This window comes from Perna viridis, chromosome 3 (assembly GCF_037379345.1).
Source record: "Perna viridis isolate PV_CMFRI_1.1 ecotype Kerala chromosome 3, ASM3737934v1, whole genome shotgun sequence".
NCBI lineage: Eukaryota > Metazoa > Mollusca > Bivalvia > Mytilida > Mytilidae > Perna > Perna viridis.
In genome coordinates this window covers 55,008,286-55,031,815 of record NC_142447.1, presented here as the reverse complement: position 1 = coordinate 55,031,815, position 23,530 = coordinate 55,008,286, and the positions used below count along the sequence as shown (strand labels likewise).

The following is a 23,530-nucleotide window of genomic DNA, read 5'->3' as shown; positions in this document are numbered from 1 at the left end:
TATGCTTGTTTTCACACTGAAAGTTTGCCAATTTGTCAAACAAATGGTTAAAAAATAATCCCAAAATAAGACGAATTATTTCCAAATTGGTAGTCGAAGAAAGGGATATGGTGTATCTGCTAAAAATTTCACTGATTAATTGTTTATGACTTTATCTTTTTCTTGACCTCCACTATAAAATTAATCATTTTAACTACAAATTTAAGGTTTTGTAGGTTATTAAAAATTTCACAATTTGAAAAAAATAACACATATTTTCCAAATAAAATAGGATAATATATACTGTAGTTTTGAAAAAAGGCAAACAATACACATGTATTACTGGAAAATAAGCAACATAATATTAATTTAATCTTACACAAAATTGTAATTTATTAGTGCAGGTGGTTGGCATGTGTGCATGATCTGTAAGGATAGCATGTTTTATGGGTTTCTCATTTCATTATAAAAATGGTAAAATAAAAAAAAACCAAATGAGTTAACATGTGTAAGCCATTTGGTCAGTCATTCAATATTATGCAAAACAATGTAAGATTAAATATCTGCTTTAATGGAATAAGACCTACATTGTAAGATTGTGCATAAAATAACAAAATATATCGATGAAATGCATGCAATTAAAATACTAAGTCGAATAGGCAAAAGAGCTAGCCAACTATATGGAATTGATAGACAGTTGTCATATTTAAATAAATATTATGTAATGGTCCAGGTAAATACCAACATCAATACACATAAAATATGATTTTTTTAAATATCAGTTAGGTTAATTATTTGTTACAAATGCTTCATTGTATTCTACCTGATCTTATTTCATCTGTTTCACCACGAACTGACCAGTGCCCTAGTTCTTAACCCGTTAAGGGCGGGACAAGGGAGATAATTTTGTTATTCGGAATAATTTTAACGGTATAGTCCAAAATGTGTAATTTGTATCCGAACCTAGACCATATTATCCCCGTACCCAATTACTATTTTGGCAATTTCTTCATTACATGATATTTCCGAGTGAAAGTTGGTACATATTTACAAAATGACATAATGGTTAGGGTAGATTTAATGATTTTTAAAATGTTTCTCAAAAAAAAAAAAAAAAAAAAAATGTAATTTTCTGTAAAATGGGTAATCCGAAATTCCCGTACCCAAAAATCTAAGTCCGGTATTTTTGTTATGTGTACAATTTAAATGCATATTTGACATAAGAACATCAGGATATTATCAGACTTTTCATTGACAATAATTTAAAATCACATCAGACTCTGTAAATGAGACTTCGTTTTTCATTCTGGATAAGATCGTATCCATTCTTTGCTGTGTAGCAGATGCAATTACTGCTTAAGATTCGACAGACTCAGATTACAATTCATACCAGCTTTAGATTAACTGTAAGAGGGACGACGAATGCAAAGCTTTGTAGCGCAATGTGGGTCGAATGTAAAGGAATCAATACAATTAGCAATACATTTTATTTCCCAAGTACAAAATACTTTTTAGCATACAGACGTCATTAAAATTGAGCAATCTCATTTCAAGTGGGGTAGGTATGTGGCAGTTGCACTAACCTTGTTGGAACAGCTAGGCTATTCGCAATGTTGAACTAGAAATTAGTCCTCAGACAATTATGAAAATTTGCAAAGTTATCTTATTCAAATCTATAAATATTCATTGATAAGGTGAATAGAAAAATCTGTTATAAAATATATCAATCTGGATAAAGTTTATTTTCATTTTCAGTATCTTTAGATTATCTAAATAAATTATCAATGACTTAAATCTCAAAACACAACAAAATTAATTAAACTGAAATAAGTTAATCAAGGGACATAAATCAAGCAGTTCTGCCACAGCTGATACGGAGTTTGACGCTAGATACTCTACGGAATTCAAACTCGATCACTTCTCTTTTAAAACAATATCAAATCTTTTCAAAACTTTATCCAAAATCTTAAAGTGAATTTTTAAAGTCTTAGTGATTTTAGAAAACCGTAAAATTTGGATAGGAAAGTGAGAAATAGACAATAATTAGTTTGGTACGGGAACTTCCGGTTTCACATTTTAGACCTTTTAACGTCAGAAAACCGATCACACAAGAAATATTAGACAATTATGCACCATTTTTTTTTATTATAAATAAATTTAAACGGACTTTCTCACATCACATGCAATTTTCAGTTCTCAACATGCCGTAAGAATGGATATTTTAGCAAAACATCATTTGGGTACGGGGAAAAGTTGGTACGGGTTCGGGTTACACCTTTTAGACCCTAACAATTTTAACAATACTGTTCCGAAAGAGGAAGCATGGGGATAGACAACAGAAAAATAACAGCAGTATTGAAGGATTTTGCGACACTAACAAGTAAACCAGAAGATTTTTTAAGGTGATGATATTGTAGTAAGACAGATACATATTCCGTTAGTCAAATTATTGTATCAAACATGCAGTCGAAGTGATGGTGCAAGTAAAGTGATACGGACTATTAGTATTATTAAAATTTAATCAGTTCCACATGTACATGTACATCAAATCTACATGTACATGTACGAAATGTACTTTCTAAAAACTAAACTCACAGGCAGATCTTATCAATAATTACAATAAATTATATACTTAGCCGTTTAATACAGGTACACTGCAATACAAAAACAAGGTCAATCATTCAAATGGCAAAATTACATGTAACATAAACTTGTCATATTTTGTTGTTATTTGATCAGGTACTTAGTAAAGTCATCTTTTATTGTCTGTTGGTGATATACGCCACTGATGAGCCGTTTGTGATTTCCAATGCAGATTTCAACTGCTACAGATTCTTTGATTTATAAATCTAAATTAGTTTTCGGTTGCAGTGTTCTAGGATTCCTATTTCCCGTTACCCAGGACAAGTGATAATTGGGTCAGGGAAAGTTAGGTACTTAGTTATACTTTCCTGTGGCAAGTTGAAAACTTCATATGCCGTAAGGATTTGTTTTGTTAGGAAAGCAGTCATTGACTGTGGGAAAGTTGATTTTATATGGATTTTTCCGGAGAAAACCTCAATTTCGGAAAAATCCTAGAACACTGGGTTGCATGGTTAATATGCCATATGTATGCAGCTAGTCCGACACAATGGGAAGTTCTTTCTTTTCTCCAAAGTTGGAGCCCTTTTATTGTGAACTGAGCACTAATAAACAAATCATCTTTTTTGGTATCTGCTAGAAAAAGTACATCAACACTAGACAATAGTATTAGTTTCAAGTAGTTCTTTAATGTGGCAGAATTTATATCTGAAGCTGTTTATATTGATATAAGCTAATTATTGTTATTATTTTCCAGTGCTTTCATAGTGCTTATCTAAAAATATTACTTCAAGCGCTGAACAATGCATATTTAATAGTGTTAAATCTAGGATTAGAAAAGGGTATGGTAATTTTTTTTCCAAAGGGCACTTTTTGTCGCGATGTTTGATTTTTAGGGCACATTGAATTGTTTAAAAATTGTTATACAATTTAAAAAATCAAAGACACATCTTAATTAAAACCTTTTTATTTGAACTAAAACTTAATTTGAGAAAGTTACATACCTGCCAACTTTGGAAAATCCCCATGGGTTTTTTTACATGGGACAACGTGTGAATCAATATTTTCGTGACATATTTTGCAAACTGCATGGGTTTTACTGTATTAATGTATGAATAAGACAATCAGTATAGCATTAAAGGGCCTTTTCCAGTTGAATTACATGTGCATGCTCTGTAATAGATTGAGGTTTGTAAGCCCCCTCCCCCTTTTTGTGTTGGATTCCTCCAAACCTGAAGGAAAGTTAGTATTCATGTTGTGAACTTGAAGTTTTACAGTTCAGCAAGTGTTTTGGGGTCTAAGTAAGTCTTAAGTGGAACTTGTGACAGCATGATGCTGTTTAGTTTCTTGAGTATAGACAGAGGGAAACTTGGGCAACTCTTGCATACCATGAGGTGCAGTACATGTATATGAGGAAATGTAAGAAATATTCAAGAATGTTGATAATGAATTTCCAAAATCATCACTATTTTAAAGGAATAGTATTTCTTTTAACTATTGCAAACAAAACTTTTGGGAAAAATACTGCATTGTTGAAACTACAGGAAATGAGAAGACTGCAGTGGAGGTAACTCATTTTGTATGAACAATGATAATTTTAAAAATTGTTTACGCATGTGGTTTTACAAATTTAAGATCTTTTAAAATGACAGTATTGTCAAATTAATTGTGGAGTAGAATTTAATCTTTAGAAAATGATTGGACATTTATAAAATAGTGGTAGATCCAATTGGGATTCATTTTCTAATTGTCAAAACCTGATCAGCTGATTGCTTCTCGGAGATTATTTACCTGCACAAAACATATCCTTACCTGTTTAGACAGCAATTAATTACCTTCTGTCAGTTTAATGACTCTTTTAATTAAAGAAATGAGATTGAAACGCGATTTTGTAGTTTTTAGGTAATTTTGACAAAATCCGGTTTTGTGTCAAAGGTAAATAACAAAAATGGTGGCAAAGTTTTATGGTTTTGAAAATGCTAAAATTCTAACAGAAACACATTTTCAAGACCAGAAAGGGCATTTGGCATGTAGGAAAAGGGGCATGGCGCTGCGCCATGCTACTTTGCTGTAGATTTAACTCTATTTAAAAAAATCACGAAGAACAAAGAAAAGATGCAAGAACCTATATATCGATGATATAAAAAAATCTATCTCTCAAAGTATCCATAGAAAAAAAACATTGAAAATTCGCCAAAAAAATAAACTCTTAAAGTATTTCTCTGTCTAAGATTCAGGCAAAATGTGTATAAGGTGTGGCACATGAAGAAAAAATACACAGAGAATTTACTGTCAAAGTGTTTGTAAAGATTGCCTTTTTAATATATTTATAGTTGAAATTTAGTTGAAATGCACTATGGGAAAATGATGGTAAAATTTGTCTGAACCTTTTCCTTATATAAGTAGTAAAAATTATCTAAGTCACCAATGCTTCAGGATAAATTTAAATAGCTTTTCAGTTGTTTTCTAGATGTATTTGAATATGTTTGAGGCAAAAAAGACCAAACTGAGAAAAATGTTGTGCCTCTCATTGCCTGATTCTTACACAGAATGGTACTTAAATAGTTATATATACATGTACAGTTAAGGAATTATAATGTAAAAAATATGCATAGAACTTGAAAAAAGTAGCATTTGCATGTGAGCTATTTTGAAAAAGCTTGTCTGAATAAATATGTTTCCAAGTTATTCTTGAATGCATTCACAGATTTGATGGTTCATAGTTCTTTTGGCAAGTAAATCTACATAACATTAGCCACTCTATCTTACCTTCTGTCATCATATGTTTTTGTTCTCACTGTTGGTTTGAGTATTAGCATGTTGTTTTCTGACCTAAGAGATCTGGTTGGCTTGTAGATGTTGATAAGTTCTTGCAGGTACACAGGTAGTTCTTGTTTAAGCGCTTTAAATTCATGAAGTAATACTAAATTTGCCTCAAAAAGTTAATTGTCAGCCAATGGAGTGATTTTAAGATTGGACTAACATGTTCATTTGTTTTCCATCTCGTGATTTAATTTGTAGTGGTGTTTTGTTACATTATTATCGTTGGGTTTGCTGGAAGTCCATATAGTACTGCAATCCAAATGAGACATCACTAAAGAGCAAACAAGTGTCTTTGTGACATCCACTGTGAGTAATTTAGTAAGCAATCAAAGCAGTTCTCACTAAAGTATTCTTCATGTCTTGTAGAAAGTTTGTTATACTGTGGTATCGTAAAGGGTAAACATGTCAGTTAGATCCATAGCTTGCAAAAGTTGCACTGGATGCCCCTCTGGTTACATTTGACAGGCTTTCTACATTTCAAACATGGGTATTTCACAGGACTTAGGTTATGATGCACCCCTTAGCAGTATGTATAAAATTATTATAGCATTTGTGTGGTTCTCTTCTGTATACAAAGCATGGTTTTGTTATGCTGCCATTTTTCATATTTAAGTTTGTAGGGAACTGTTTTTCTATGGCAGAGTTGTTGTTCAAGTCTGCATTTGTTAAGATTGAACATAAAAGCCAAGCAAGGTTTTCAGACTTCTCTGTCCTCAGAATAGTTTGTGGTAAATAGTGTGTTAAATGCAAGAAAATTCCAGCTAATGGGAGAGCAAAATTCAAGGTGTTTAGTACTGCTGCCATTGTTATTTTGATTAGGCCACCACTTACTAGAAAATGAATTTTTAGAAAAATTATTTTTCTGGTCTCCAGATTCTATAGTATAGTCTAATGAAAATTAATAATCCAACTGTATAGTTAGTTCATCCCACTGTGGTGGTCATAATATTTTAAAGGCTTCCTATAAAAATTCAAAACAACAATTGATGGTCATGTTTAGTTTTTATACATGTAGCCCGGATAGTAAGGAGTGGGTGAATCACAAGTCACATTTGTGGAAACAACTCCTTGAAAACCGCTCGATGGATTTTATTCATATTTTGTTGGATTGTTAGTCATCATTTGTAGTTGGTCATATTGCGCCGCCATTTTAGATTTGACAAATTTTACAGGAGTAATTGGATATTTGCACTTCAGTATTTTTGCAGTGGCGGGTGACATATTGCTACTAATTGTTTTGTTAGGGAACAACCATTTGGTCTGAGAGAGAGGGGGTGGGGTGCAGTGACAGATTTTGGAAATAAATAATATTCTGGCTTCCACTACCCAGAAAAATATTCTGGCCTCCATATTCTACAGTACACTAGTTAAATAACACTATAACAATAAAGTTAAAAAAGATAGCACTTTCTGTATATCCATTACATCCTTCATATCGTGCATTATAAAGGTAGAACACCGTTGCTTCTAGGAGATGATTCGACTGTCTTTGTGGGTATAAACCACTAAAATCCTCGAAAATCATTCGTAACACAGTGTAAGCCAATCATTTGCATAATACAAGTGATACTTAACTATTTCTAGACTTGGTTTAATTTTTGTTTTCGTGCTAACATATATACTCAATACTGTTAGACCTGGCAGACCAACAGGCAGAGTGCAAACCTAAAGTCCCCTTTGACCAAAATCTGGGAGGGGACTATGAAACAATTTCCACACACCACAATTGCACTTACCCTGGGTGACAAGAAAGTGGAACATCGGAACACTGTTAGAAGAGTGTTGGAGCACTGAGTGTCTTTAAATCAGGTAGTTATGTCTTGTCCAAGAATCCTGAAATTTTTATAGGGACGACCATCAGATTCTAAAGGGGAAGGGGGCTGGCAATTCTGGTCAGGTCAGAATATTTATTTTCAGAAATTTGCTAAATTATTTATCTTTACTATACAATAGCCAAGGATGTTAAGAAATCCCCTCAGTCTGTCATGTACATGTATTACACATATGAGTGCAAACCAGTCCAGCAAATCAGTTTCCCATGTTTTATTCATAATGCTTTCTGATATACAACTGATATTTGGTACATTGCTTTACATGACTTGATACAATTTCAAATTTGAATTTTGTTCTACAATGATTTTCTATATATGAAGTAAAGCTAGAGTAAGGCTGTTTCTCAATGCCAAATGCATAAATTATTTTCCCAAATTTCCCCATAAAATTCTCATATCCTGCTCATGGATTTTTCTAGCATTCAGCAGGATCCTGCAAAAGGACTCTTTCACAAAGAAAATTGTATCAAAATCATGTAATATTCCCAAAATTTTGACTTAACTTTCCTTATTTTTGACTCCCGAATGGCAAATTTTTTGATAATTTTTTTTCCAAAAATGCCTGAATAAGACATTTTCTAAAATACCCAGATACCAGTAAAACCCTTGCTGCTATTGTTTTTTGAATATGACATGTCAAGTCAGGGCTTACCAAATAAGTTGGAAAATTTTCTTTATATAATTCCAAAATCCACAATTTTGGGAATAATGTAACCATACTGTATGACATGTTTGATGATATATAATTGTCTTATGAATTTCCAAGTTTTGTTATGTATTTCAATATTTTTTTCTAAAATCAAGGCACCTTTTAAAAACAGTTAAAAAATCACTGTTCCGGTGCGTTGATGTTTTGCTCAGTAACAGCCTTTGGAATTAGAAAATTCTTGTCAAAACTCAGTTTTCTGCTCTCTTTTTCATCATGCTTGCAGATATACAATTAATATTTGGTCCATTGTTTTACCTTCACAAGTTACAGATCTTCTTAGAATGTGTTCTGGTCCATTGTTTTTTTTTTTGCTGAGTTGTGCACTTGGAAAATAAGTGCAAAAAGGTAGTATTTTGCACTTTTTCGTTATGCTTTCAGATATATGTTTGATATTTGGTACATTATTTATGTTGACAAGTTACAGATCAAGCTTGAAGTTTGTTGGGTCTGTTGAATTTTTGCTGAGTAATGGCCCTTGGACTTAGAAAATTTTCCTGTAAACAAATTACGCATAAAGTTTGTGTTCTGCTCTTTTCAATATAAATTTTTTCCAATAGGGAACTTTGTATTGTCATCCAATACTCTCAGAATGCTTGTTATGCTCAACTTTCCCTTTTGCAAGTAGAAAGCTTTAATTTTGTAAAGGATTTGTTAAGTTTGGAAAGCAAACTTCAAGTTTTGGAAAGTTTTTCCTTACATAGAATTTTCCCATGGAAACCTGAAATTTTTAAAAATCCTAGAATGCTGCATTAAAATCTGGACTAGCTTAATAGAAACAAGCTGCACAAAACCCACAGTAGTCTATCCTGTTTTAGGAAGCAAATTTGCCTCCAATATTTCAAAAAATATCTTTGTTATCTGGATATTAAACCACAAAAAAATATCTTTGTTATCTGGATATGAAACCACAAAAAACATCTTTGTTATCTGGATATGAACCCACCAAATACATCTTTGTCATCTGGATATGAACCCACTAAAAACATCTTTGTTATCTTGATACCAACCCACTAAAAAACATCTTTGTTATCTGGATATGAACCCACAAAAATCATTTGTGTTATCTGTACACTAACCCACTAAACACTAAAAAACATCTTTGTTATCTGGATACAAACTAACTAAAAAACATCTTTGTCATTTGGATACGAACCCACTAAAAACATCTTTGTTATCTGGATACGCACCCACAAAAACATCTTTGTTATCTGGATACGAAACCACAAATAAACATCTTTGTTATCTGGATACCAACCCACTAAAAACATCTTTGTTATCTGGATATTACTCCACTAAAAAACATCTTTGTTATCTGGATATGAACCCACAAAAATCATTTGTGTTATCTGTACACTAACCCACTAAAAAACATCTTTGTTATCTGGATACAAACTAACTAAAAAACATCTTTGTCATTTGGATACGAACCCACTAAAAACATCTTTGTTATCTGGATACGCACCCACAAAAAACATCTTTGTTATCTGGATACGAAACCACAAATAAACATCTTTGTTATCTGGATACCAACCCACTAAAAACATCTTTGTTATCTGGATATTACTCCACAAAAAAACATCTGTGTTATCTGTACATTAACCCACTAAAAACATCTTTGTTATCTGGATACGAACCCACTAAAAACATCTTTGTTATCTGGATATGAAAAACAGCTTTGTTTTCTGGATAGAAACCCACTAAAACATCTTTGTTATCTGGATATAAACCCACTAAAACATCTTTGTTATCTGGATATGAAACCACAAAAAAAACATCTTTGTTATCTGGATACGAAACCACAAAAAACATCTTTGTTATCTGGATATGAAACCACAAAAAAAACATCTTTGTTCTCTGGATATGAAACCACAAAAAACATCTTTGTTATCTGGATATGAACCCACCAAATACATCTTTGTCATCTGGATATGAACCCACTAAAAACATCTCTGGATACGAAAACACAAATAAACATCTTTGTTTTCTTGATACCAACCCACTAAAAACATCTTTGTTATCTGGTTATTAATCCACAAAAAACATGTGTTATCTGTACACTAACCCACTAAAAAACATCTTTGTTATCTGGATATGAAACCACAAAAAACATCTTTTTTATCTGGATAGAAACCCACTAAAAACATCTTTGTTATCTGGATACAAACCCACTAAAAACATCTTCGTTATCTGGATACGAAACCACAAAAAAATATCTTTGTTATCTGGATACGAAACCACAAAAAAACATCTTTGTTATCTAAATATGAAACCACAAAAAACATCTTTGTTATCTGGATACAAACTCACTAAAAACATCTTTGTTATCTGGATACGAAACCACAAAAAACATCGTTTTTATCTGGATATGAAACCACTAAAAAACATCTTTGTTATCTGAATACGAACCCACTGAAAAACGTCTTTGTTATTTGGATACGAACCCACTAAAAACATCTTTGTTTTCTGTATACGAACCCATTAAAAAATATCTTTGTTATCTGGATACAAACCCACTAAAAAACTAGGTTTGAATTCACTTGCTTCAGAAACTGTAGGCGGTCTGGCTAAATTGCTTCAAATACATTATTTTCAAGCTTTTTATAGCTGTTTGAAACTTTTTCCCCTATTACTTTTTTGCCCAGGTCTGTTTATTAAGATCATTAATAACCATGGCAACAAGGAAGGGATTTTTAAAATACAAAAAATAGGAGATGTGATATGATTTCCAATGAAACAGTCATCCACCATGAGCCAAGCAAGAAACAATTAAACTTCTACAGGTCAACACACAGTCTTCAATGATGGGCAAAACCCATTCTGTAAAGCAAGTTGTAAAACGCCCCCTAATAAATGAAGTGGAACTATTCTTAGAAGACAAAAAATAGCAAACAAAGGATTGCTCATAGAAGATAGTTGGTTTACAGTAAGTTAGTAGGATGATCAGAACTAATAATGGAAAATGTTATGAATTGGCACACAAAACGGTGCTAAAGTTGTCAACTTTGTAATACCACATACTGACAATTAAAACATGTGAGCAAATACAATAAAGAAGTCATAATTGTACATATTCTAGCATTGTTTAAGTTGAAAAAAATAATCAAAAAGGAAATTTCAAGAACAATTCTTATTATTATTACCATTATATTCTTATTCAGCTGATTGTCTGGTTTGACATTATGAGGTTGTAATGTAAATTTAACCCATGGTAACTTTTATATTTATATACAAGTCCTTAAGTTATTCTATCTCATTATAGCAAAGAATTCTAATTTTTTTAACTGTTACATGCATGTACCATGTAGGTGATCATGGGAATTTTCACTTTTACAGTTGCCATGCAAAGACACACGACAAGTTTAAGGTTTCTACAAAACAGATCTATGACTTCTGCAAAAATTGTGAGAATAATCGTCAAAAACAGGCAGCTCTGCCAGAGCTGATTATTAAACAATTCGACGATGAACAGATTTGGCAACAGCTTGAGTTACAAAACACTACTTCTCTTGATGGACTTGTCAGTAAAGTTGCAGGAATTCTGACAGGGAGGAAAACAGTAAGTTTTCTGGCAAGTGATGTTAATAATAAGCAACTGAAAACAAAAACTAGTGAAAAAGATGTAAAATTTGATAAAGAGGAAGAGGATGAAGTAGGAGGAAGTGATGAAACAGATGAAGAACTAGATAAGATTAAAGCACATCTAGAAGCATCAGATGAAGATGGAATGGAGAGTTTTAGTGACATTGGTGATGGAGATGATGAGGATGCTAATGACTTTGATTTTGAAACTTCAAATATTTTATCATCTAAAGATAATGAAAGTTCTGAAAGTGAGGACCATACAGATAATGAAATCAACAGAAAAAAGAGAAAGAAAACAAATAAGAAACAAGGTAGTGGTAGCATTGTAGATGATAAATTTTTCAAACTCGCAGAAATGGAGGCATTTTTAGAACAAGAAGATGCCAAAGAATTAAAAAAACAGAAAAAAGCAGAAAAAGGAAAGGATGATGAATTATCTGATGATGATGAAGATGAGGAGGATATGTTTGTTGACCTCCAGTCTGAGGATGAGGTAACTATTACAGCATGACCCTTCATCCTTCATTAACTCTTAGTTTAAGAGAACCCTCCATATTGTTATGTTACATTTTTTAAGAGGTCTTACATTTATTGCGACAAAAAGCTGAAAACAACAGTGGACCAGAAATTAAAATACATGTACACAATCATGTGTATTAAGGTTGCATTTTCAAAGTATTTAATTAACTCCAGTCCTCAGTAGATAATATCAGGAAATCTGTTTTCTTTTAAGTTTTTTATTATGAGGTCACATAAGGAATATATAATTTTATGTTAAATTATTTAATATGTATGCCAAATAATTGTGTTGTGTATTGTAACAAGAAATGTTAGAAATACATAAATATCATTTCTCTATATATAAATGTATACCCAATTACATGTATTAAATCACTGAAAGTAGAAAGTAGGAAAGTTTACACAACCCACATTACGATATACTGTTACATGTAAGGGTATCTGGTTTATGTTGACCTATAATTTACAAGATAATTAAAATAAATCATAGATTTTTCAAATTTTTAGGTTTTTTTTCCATATATGTTCATGTACCTATATACAAATGTAAGGCAAAAAAATAATAATAGTCTTGCAAGAAAAAAAAATAGGGTAGGTTGGGAAATTTATTTTATTTTCAAAAACATTTTACATTGAGTTAATGGGGCAACAAAATGGTCATAAAATGTTTAGGGTAGGGGCAAAAAAATTGGGTAGGTAGGGTAGCAGAAGACTTATTTTTTGGGGGCCTAGTTAAAATCAAAGTAAGGGGTGCTTGATTACTTGTCATCCAGTGAAAAAAACTTATTTGATGAATTATAACTTTTCATACTGAATGGAAATTCATGCTGTTAATGCACATTGTACACACACATTATACATGCACATGTAACTTGAGTTTAAGGTTTCTAAATAAATCATACATGTATATAATGTCAATGGTTAAGTATTATTTTGAATGAACTGTTTTGTAGGCACACTATTCAGATTTCTTTGATCTTCCTGATGATGATGGTATAGAAATTAAAAAGAAGAAATTCAAAAGCAGGTATATGTAGTAACTGAAAGAAAAAAAGTTTTGTTAATTTTTATTAAAATCTTTTTGAATCCAAATAAAAATGACCACTTTTAATCTGACAAACAATATTGTTACAATAAATACACACTTCGACAAACAGTTCAGCTTTTGTACTTAAGATAACTTTTGTGTAACATGTAAGTTAATGAAGGATAAAGGTTGACTTCTAAATCTGTTTACAGCAAAAATGATTTAGAAACTGCAGGTAGCAGTGATGGAAAAGATGAAGAGGACCAGTCTGATGAGGGAGATGATGATTTAGATGAAAGTGAAGATGAGGATATGCATGATGATTCTTTAAAGCAGCTGAAAGGTCAGAGGTCAGAGTTGTTTGATAGTGACAGTGAAGGAGAAGACGTCAATGAAATTCTTGGTGGAGCTACAGAAAAATCGACTTATGAGAAAAGACAAGAGAAGGTATGATAACTCTCTCCATTGTTAGGTAGGCCATGTTTTTTTACAGTTGTTCAATAGTATTATCTTCCACCCTTGTTCAATTTAGCAAGTTATAATGATTGAAATGGGATGTAATTTATAGTGATTTAAATGTCCAAACACCATAAGCAACATGTTAGAGTGATAAAAATGAATATCCAGCTGTAATTTTGGAGTCAGACTCAGACATTTCACATTCTTTTTTAGTGTGCAGTAGTAGTAAATAAAATTGAAAAATAAAATAAGATGGCAAACTTAACTACCAACTGATCCCTACTCCTACTTAAACATTAATTTCTCCCTAAACAGACACTTGTTTCTTTTTTATCTAAGAGTAGTTTGAAATTCGGGAATTGCTACCAATATTTTTAATGTGACCATTTGATGAGTTTCTAAATTTCTTGAATGCAGATAGACTGTAATAAATTTAACTCTGCATATATATACAAATTACATGTAGTTTGAATATACATTTTTCTGATGGCATTTATTTTCAAATAAACTTCAGGAGATTCTTTGTTCATTCATCTGTGCATTTTGCTTATTCACACCGAAAAAAAAAAAAAAACTATTTTTCAGCTGAGAGAAAAAATAAAGAAAATGGAGGCTGCCAGTCTTGAGGAAAAAACTTGGCAGTTAAAGGGAGAAACTTTTGGTACTTCTAGACCTGAGAATAGTTTGTTAGAGGAGCACCTGCAGTTTGATCACATTGCTAAGATACGTAAGTTTATCTTATAATGGTGTGGTCATAACATTGTGTTTCTTGTCATTTTAATATAATGAAAGTATTAAGGTTCTCTTCACTTTATCAAGTTATTTTAGAAAATATTTTGTGGGATTAATTGCTAGTTTAGTTTAAATTTTACTATTACAATTTTAAATTTATCATTTCCTGTATCTAATGATATTAAATGCATGTTTTAAAATGAACATTATTCATGTACAAATTATGTTCGGGTATGAATAGAATTTTAGCCTTTTGAAGTAAGATGTAATGATAACACAATCAATATTGTATAAAGATAAAAAAAAAGAAGACTGATCATAGCCAGTAGACTGAGTAAGTTCAGTAATGATATAAAGTTATCCAATAAACTAATAGTTTTCAAATAACTAGAAATATTTCATCATTAACAAGATGATTGTTAAAATCAGTCTTATAATTGTTCATGCATTATCTTCATGGAAACTGAAGTGAGAAATTAATAAGTTTTATAAGTAGATACTTCCATGCTATTTTTCTGAGAGAGCTTAGTTGTGCTTCTGTTGTGAAAAAAAGTATTTGCTGAAAAGTTAATGTTCAAACTATTTAAAAAATGTAAAATATATTTGTAGCCAAAGTGATTACAGAGGAAACAACAGAAAGTTTAGAAAGTCTTATAAAACAGAGAGTAAAGGACAAGGTATGATAATAGCAGGAAAACGAAGTAATTCTTTGGCACATCAGTCTATTGATGGAAGCAGTATGGTAAACCACTCTGTGTCCAACTGGCAACATGTCATACAATGACTCAGGAATGTACTTTAAAGGGATTTTAATGATTCTTTTATGATGGGAGTAAAGCTCCATGCTTATTTCCTTGTTTCATTTTATGTTTCTGACTGAGCACAGAAATAAGACTAGAATTTTAGCACGCTTAATTCAACCTCTCTATAACCAGTCTGTATAAAATTTAGACACTTCCTATGGTAAAGATAATTCATGGTACAGAAAAATCTACCATACAAACAATGATCTTTCAGTCTTTTCTGTTTTTAGATCTGTATTTACTTAGGAAACCATACATTCATCTTCCTCTATAAACAACCAAGTCAAGCCATTTCAAGAATGATAACACTTGCAAATTGCCAATTTCATACACATTCTATATAATTTTTGTCTCAAAAGTGCAACAACAAAATACAAACTAAGACTTCTTGTTATGTGTTCTGTAACTGTTCCTGAATAAAAAACAAAATTGTCTTCTGTGTGTTTTTCACATGCATGAATCACCTCCTGTCTGTTTTTTTATAAAGACTTAAGTGTTCAGTTCTAGTTGTAGTGTAATATTTATTTTAACCATTCTCTTTTCACACTGAGCTCTTTTGTATTTTAGCTTCGTTACTTTGATATGATAAATTCCAGCATTTAAAGATTATAGAGGTTATTCACTATTACATGTATCATCATATGTAGTATATTGTAAATACATCAAGTTTTATTTTACTGATGATTTATTGTATTTTGTTATTTTATGCTATAGGCTTGGGATGATGTGGAGAGGAAAGTGAAGCCTAAAGAAAACCCATTTGAATATAAGAAGAGAATAACGCTAGACCAAGAGAAGAGCAAGCTAAGTTTGGGAGAAATCTACGAGCAGGAGTATATCAAACAACAGCAGGTTGGTCTGTGTTACTTATTGTGGTTCTAGTAAAGGACACACTTAAGCTTTGTTCTGATTGTTATGAGTATTTATGGCCCCCTGCCACAATGCATTGGAGGTACATGGTAATGGTCCCTGTCTGTCCGTATGTCCCTTTTTCTGTGCATCTGTAAGTCAGTGTGTCCGAAGTTTGTGAATGCAACTCCTTTGTTAACCACATGGTTATTATGTTTCGAACAGTTCTATGGGAGTTATTGAACTTTTAACGTTTTTTTTTATACATTACTTTTGTGAACACAACTTGACAGATTTCCTTCAAGTTTTATAGCATTGTTAGATACATTATGTGGTTGATCACAAGGCCCTGCCATTTTGTTTCCAACAATTTTATGGAATTTTACATACTACACTATAAGAACACTTTGTGGATGTAACTCCTCTGAAACCGCTCAAATTTTATTCAACTTTTGTAGGATTGTTAACCATTTTATGCATTTGATCATATTGGCCCTCCTAACAGATTTGACAAATTTGACAGGAACTATTGGTCTTACTTGAATTTGTACACATTGTGGCCGCAACTCCTCAGAAACTGCTGAACGAATTTTGTTCAAATTTTGTATTATTGATAGTCCAAATATGTAGTTGATCATATTGCCCCGCCATTTTGTTTTTACAAGTTTTAAAGTTTACAGGATTTATGTGGCTTTTGCATTTTACTTTTTTTTGCTTTGGTGGGGTACATATGGCTACATGTAGCAGTCTTGTTTTTTCTGTTTCTAATTTATAGTTACTGCAAAGTCATAAATATTATTGCAATGTTTTTATTACTACACAAACAAAAAAATGTGATGGGTTTTGATCTCAATAATTCATACCTGTGTCCTGTAATTCCTGTGAAATTCAAAATCTTACACACCTGCTAGGAATCATTCACACAAAAGACATAATAATTCATAAATAATAATAAAAAAATTTAATATAAAAAAGGCAGGATGAGTTTCAGTATTTAAGGATTGTTTTCAATTGCTGGTTAGATTATAGGATATAAATAATGTATGGTTGGTATATACTGAATAAACTACAAAGGGGTTTATCTTACAGGGTAAATTGAAAACAATTCTTATATTTTTATTCAAAAATGCCAGAAAACAAATATAAAATCTCAATATTTTGTTTTTATAATATGGAATTAACATTTTTTTAACGTGGATCAATACTGTCAACTGTCAATATATTGCACCATATGTAATTTATGTGCATACTTTTTGTGTATTGGGATACCCCATTGAAGTAGTTCAGTTGTTAAGGGGCATGGCTGAAATACCAAGTTAGGTTATATGAAATGAACAATGTTGTCAGTTGTTCAATAACACTTAACTATTCAATACTTCACAAAATCTGAAATATAACAAAATTAAAATTGTATTTCATGTAATAAGTTCAGAATTTTCAGTATTTATACTTTTATGAACTGAGAGAATAACTTTCAAGTTGTAATGGAGCTATGTTGGTTTATCAATTGAAATGTAAGTAAACTGTGTCTTCAAGAATTGTGTTTTGTCATTGAAAGCAGTGACATTATCTTATACTTATTTTTTCCATTTACTAAAAACATTCCTCATATAATAATATTCAACTGACATTCCATAATGCAATGAAGGGACCTAGAATAGTGTTCCACCATCTGTCTGAAACTACATTGTATTATCTGGTGGATGCAGCTCATCTGAAACTGCCAGACCTACAAGTATTTTGTTCAAATTTTGTAGGATTACTGAGCACAAAACATAGTCATACTACATAGTCATTTTATGATAGTTATTAGACTTGAGTTTCCCTAGTACATTTAACACTATAGTGACACCTTGTGGACGAGTAATCAAGGGAACCAAGATTCTAGCGGAAATCAAAAGAATGTAATCCAAGAACAAATGTATCCAAGAACAAAGACCAGACATGAAAAACCAACAAACACAACAAAGAAAATAAAGTAACTAAAATAGTACATACAAAGTAACAAAAGTAAATGAGCAATTCGGACTCCACTAAAAACTGGGAGCATGGACCAGGTGCACCGGTAGGGTATGCATCTTTTGTTTTTCTGGACACAACTTCTCTGAATCTGCTGGATGGATTTTGTTCAAATTTTGTAGGATTGTTAGTCAAAATATGAATTTTATCTTATCCAACTACTATTTTTTATTCAACAAAAGGAAGGTATGGGACTTGGATCATTGTCCCCCTCGATGCATCACGAGGGGACATAGAAATGCCGGACGTCTGTCCATCTGCCCCTGTGTCCGTCCCTCCGGGTTTTCGACATTTTTTTGTTATGCTTTTACCAATTGATTTTATCTTTTGTATGTAGTCTTAACTATGAGAAGTTACAGATTAACTTCGACTTGGGTTATGGTTGAATAATTTTTACAGAAGTTAAGGCCCTTGAACTTAGAAAATTCTTTGTATGGGGAAACATTGGAACGCTGTTCTTTTATTTCCTATGTAACCTCAAAAGTGGTAAAAACTCAACATTTTTATACTATCCACTTACTGAAGCCAGAGGGCAGTGTTTCTTTTTTTTTTCATGGATTATTTTTTTTTATTTGATTTCCTTTTTACTGCCTTAAGGGACAAATAGCCTCTTTGACCATAGAGATAATTCCTACTTTTGTTATAATTAGCATTATACCTCCATATTACATGCATATAGCAATTTTAATGATATACAGTTTGTACTTTTATTGGGTTTTCAAACTATTGTGGCAGCAGACGTATGGCTAAAGTAGCAATATATATATCTACTTGGTCCTTTTTAATGAGGGAACATTATTAATGTCTACGTCAAAAGTAATGAGAAACATGTTAATTTTACAAAATGTAAGATGGTTGTTTTCGGTGTATTTATCTTAGTATTTTGCAGTGCTGAAAATGTGTATGCCTTTCTGTATTTAAGTTCTGACAAAATCTGAATGGAGAGATTTTATTTCATTTTTTTCTTAAGAAATTAGATTGTCTTTGCATGTTTTAAAAAAATATGTATATCAGGAAGAAGAAGATGTCAAAACGGATCCAAACCATGAAGAAATAAAGAAAATGATGCAGTCATTGTTTATTAAACTTGATGCACTGTCCAACTTCCACTACACACCAAAACCTGTGAGTTTTATTTTAAATGTAAACAGATGATTTAGGAAGAAGACTATGGGGGATATAAACAAGTTATTACATCAGAATATCTTATTTACATTATTCCTGTAGGTATGCAATATGTTGGGATCTATTTTGGGAAAAAATTGACAACAACTTCCTGTTTAATTTCTTTATATCATGGTTGAGCCATCACTCACAGATTTATAGACTTCTTGTTTTCATAAGCTAGCTTTGTTTTTTGTTTTGTTTTGTTTTTTTTTGGTGACATGTACATTCCTTTATGTTTATGTTGTAATTAATGTGGAATTAAGGAATAACCAGAGATTCATGTTCTTGTATGAAGGACACAAAGGACAAAATAATTTAGGGAAGCCAAAATAAAAGTGATAATCAAAGACTTAATTCTTGACTTTCAGCATGGTTTTTTTATTATTATTACACAAGCCATGCTCAGATAATATACTCACAGTTAGTATATAGTCTTTGCCACCTGTAATGACATGTTAATTTATATTTTAAGGCTGCACCAGAAATCAAGATAGTATCAAACATGCCTACTATAGCAATGGAGGAGGTAGCCCCTGTCAGTGTTAGTGAGAACAATATCTTAGCTCCAGAGGAAGTCCAGGTAAGCTCCAGACTGTTGGTGAGAAAAATGCTTTGCCCTAGGGAACACCCAAATACCAGTAAGCCACAAATCTTATATTGTATTGGTTTATTTGTGTTGTAAGTAAAATCACCATACCAAGAAAGGAAGGCTCTGGTTGATTTTTGGGAATGACTTCGGGGAATTAGGGGCCAAAAAAAAGGTCCAAAAACAAAAAAATGCTCTTTTATCTGCACAACCTGATGTAAAAGTGTTTGGATCTCTATGAAATTGCACTACATGTACAAGATATTTTACTAGAAAAGAAGGTTTTTGTTTGATTTAAAGGGTAATTTCCCCTACATTTTAAGAATTTGGGGCCAAAAAAGGGTAAGAAATAAATATTTTTTCCAACTTTGTATAAATTTTCATTTCTGTTGTGCGATTGCAAGTTCAAAGTTGTCAGAATCTTTTACTGTGTCAAACATTTAATCAGATTCCTTATTCAGGGCTGTATCAAGTTTGAATGCTGTGTCCACACATGTCCCAACTGTTCCAGGTTGGACCTCTCCAGTCATATCAAGCTGTGCTCAGTGAAGTATTTCATACTCATTTCCAATGAAGTGGAGACAGGGCTATGAACTCGTATCAACCACTTAGAATTAAAAGACTATAGATCATTATTGTTTTTCATATGACCACAACAATTTGCTGTCATATAATGGTATCATGTTGTCTTTGTTATCATTGTTGATATTTGGCTATAAATTGAGAATATTACCTCAAAAGGAAGACTTGGATTCATTTTGGGGGTTGTTACTTGAATCATTTAGGTATTAAGGGCTAAAAAGGGGTCAGAAACCATAACTTGCATTATATCTGGACAATAACTTGACTATAAGTGAATGGATCTCTTTGAGTGCCATGCCACTAAAGGTGCCATATCTCAAAAAGGAAAACTGGCATTGATATTAGGGTTGTGACAGACCGGCTATAAATTGAGGACCAAAAAAGGGCCAGAAACAAGTATTTTCATGACATCCAGACAATAGCTTGACTAAAAGGGAATGGACCTCTGTGAAATTGTACCACAAAGCTCAAAAGGAAGGCTTGGATTAATTTTTGAGTTGTAACTAGAACAGTTTATGATAATGGTGTGTCCATACTTTCCCCAACTAATAATTTTGAACATGTCACACTTTATGTTTCTCTTGTTTATTTCCTGTTAATGTATTATTTTAATATTCATAATGCTAAAATACCTTGTAAATCTAATTGTCAAATTATTGATTCAAGGACAAGTTGGTTGGAGAATTAAAGGCAAAAACAGAGAAAACAGACACAGATAGAAAGAGGGAAAGAAGATTAAAGAAACAAAAGAAAAGAGAAAAGCAAAAAGAAAAAGAAAGGCGAGAAAAACTAGTGGAGAAACTAAATCCAGGTCTTGGAAACAAATACAGTAAAGAAAAGGCCAAGAGAGAGTTAGAGAAACAGAGTAAAATGGGGAAAGGTGTTACAATGATTGAGGTAAGTTGTATTCAGGGAAAGATGTTTCCATGATTAAGGTATGTTGTATTCTGGGAAAGCTGTTATCATGACTGAGGTAACGCACATTCGGGGAAAGCTGTTATCATTATTGTACACTTCGTAGAATTGAAACAGAAGGAATGGTTTATTTATGCATATTTAAAAATATGAATTTAAAAAAAAATAAATAATGACTCATTCCATATTTGTTACATTGAATCAGATGTTATTTGCTTATGAAATTCATTTTTGTAAATGCTCACATTGTATGATTTACCTTTAGATATTAATTTTCATGGTTTTAACAATGTCCCCTCTGTCAGTGGTGATCTGTATTTGTTATGATACAACTGATTATGTACAAATCAACTGTATTCACACTTTCTTGTCTATTCTTTCAGGATAAAAACAAGAAGACTAAATCATCATTGACCTCATCAAAGACTTTCTTTACACAGCTACAGGAAGAAGTCAGAACACAGATAAAATCTAAAAAGGCTGAGAAACGAAAGAAAGATAAGAATGGCAATATAGAATCGAAAAAATTAAAATTATGAGGAATGAGAAGTTATAGTGTGTTATTTTATGGAATAGGTTATATCAATTAAACAATGCAGTATGAATAAGTAAAACTGTCAAATATCTATTTTTACACTTTAATTATTATATGAGTTTATAAAATCACACATTCATCTTATTAATATCAGTTTACTTTCTATTTAAATATGGAAATAGTTTTATATGATTTTAACTAGATTATCAAGTTTACTATAATTTTACACATCACACTAGGAGTCTCCATCTTCCATAATAAAGGTATAGAATATAAGTAAATAAATGTTAACATAAGAATAACTGACCTGTGAAAACTTCAAGTCAACTCAACCTTCTACAAACTTTGAGGTAAGAAATATGGCTATCAACTAACCAACACAATAGAAATTTACTTCAGAACTCAACTACATAACGTCAGTGTCATGATTGACCTAGGTTCACTCTAATTAGCATGCTATAAATAAGTAAAACACATGTACTATAAAATCAAAACATACAGGTATTTCTAAAGGTAAATCAAAGTACTGAAATACTAAATACTGGTCCATGATCATCTGAAGTAAAACAAGTCAATAAATATCATATAGTGCATCAATTATAGGCACAATAGTCAAGTACACATAATGAAAAAAACCCACTGTACTACACTAACTTTCAAAATCTGTCACTAACATTTAACCCTAAAAAATGTCATAGATTCTCAAAATGCAAGAAACCTTGCAACGTCATTTGGAATAAAAATTCACAACACACAGCATGCATTATAGGAGGAGGTCTCACGGATTCCCACTGGTCGAGACATCAGCGATATAACAATATAGCAGTGAATTATTGTTACACTCCTTGAGATGTTTAGGTTTCCAGCACACACCATACCTGAACACACGCTAAACGAATGGTTCTATCATGCTTAAACGCACGATAAACGAATGCTCCTATCTTGCGTTTAAACGCACGATAAACGAATATTCCAATCATGCATTTAAATGCACTATAGACGAAAGATGAAAAATAATAATATTAACAAATGATGAAAAAGAAAATAGTTATCGTGCGTTTAAATGAACGCAAAACGTGTAAACGCATCATAAAAGATGCACAAACACTAAAATGGCAAACCTAAACGTTTCAAGGAGTGTATTTTAGTGCAAATAGCTTCATCAGATTTGTGCCCTTGAAAGGAGAAAAATAATGTTTGTATCAGGTCATGACAATCGTGGTTATTTCCAGATTTACGGATTTGCTTTGATATTGCCAATTTGTATATGGACTTTCATTCTTCTGCCTATTTCTCTTGACTTAGGCATAGAGTTAAGCTATCTGTGTCGTGATATTGTTATTACCCTTAACTTTGTGAATAATCATGTTTATTACACCATGTGTACTAGTTGGTATAGTGCAATATCAATTGTATATTTCGTCATTTTTGTGTATCCTACAACTACAATCATGTGCATTGTGTGAAGAATGTCCTTAGAATTAGTGTTGATTTCCAGTTTCATGATGTGTTGCAATTTGACAATGAAAATAATGCTACAAAAAAAGAACTGAGCAGATAATTTTTTAAAAATAAAATAACCATAAGACTAACTTGTGGTATTCTGTTTCCATTATTGGTATTTATAAGATTTAATGCTGCATTTTCTTTAAAATGAACTAAAAGCAATGTACGTTTGGAGCTTTCTGACTGATACTATTGTACAGTAACTGCTCACTGTAGTACAGAATACCGACTAATGTTTACATCAACTGAAGAAAATATTAAAAGGACAACAAAAACTCATAAAAACAGTCGGGTATAGATTGGTGTTATTTAAGCCAATACAATAA

General features: G+C 31.8%; 2 protein-coding genes across 3 annotated transcripts in view; one reads left to right on the top strand and one right to left on the bottom strand.

Annotated features, from left to right (window-relative positions):
• LOC148622963 (glucose dehydrogenase [FAD, quinone]-like) overlaps positions 1-893 on the bottom strand; it is a 29,452-nt gene extending 28,559 nt beyond the window's left edge. Inside the window, exon 1 of one of the 2 annotated variants that reach the window (XM_088573350.1) lies at positions 803-893. The gene's annotated coding sequence lies outside the window, so the exon portion shown is untranslated. Of the gene's footprint in view, positions 1-566; positions 588-802 lie in introns of those variants that run through there. The other variant, XM_088573352.1, reaches the window with a different exon arrangement.
• Positions 894-2,267: 1,374 nt separating this feature from the next.
• On the top strand, positions 2,268-21,712 carry LOC148622962 (U3 small nucleolar ribonucleoprotein MPP10-like). The gene is made up of 11 exons (XM_088573346.1): positions 2,268-2,381; positions 11,257-11,998; positions 12,978-13,051; positions 13,264-13,498; positions 14,096-14,237; positions 14,852-14,919; positions 15,760-15,897; positions 18,928-19,038; positions 19,553-19,660; positions 20,915-21,145; positions 21,547-21,712. Exons 1-11 carry the CDS (start codon positions 2,302-2,304, stop codon positions 21,700-21,702), a joined length of 2,085 nt encoding a protein of 694 aa, XP_088429472.1. The 5' UTR covers positions 2,268-2,301; the 3' UTR covers positions 21,703-21,712.
• The last annotated feature ends 1,818 nt before the right edge of the window (positions 21,713-23,530 follow it).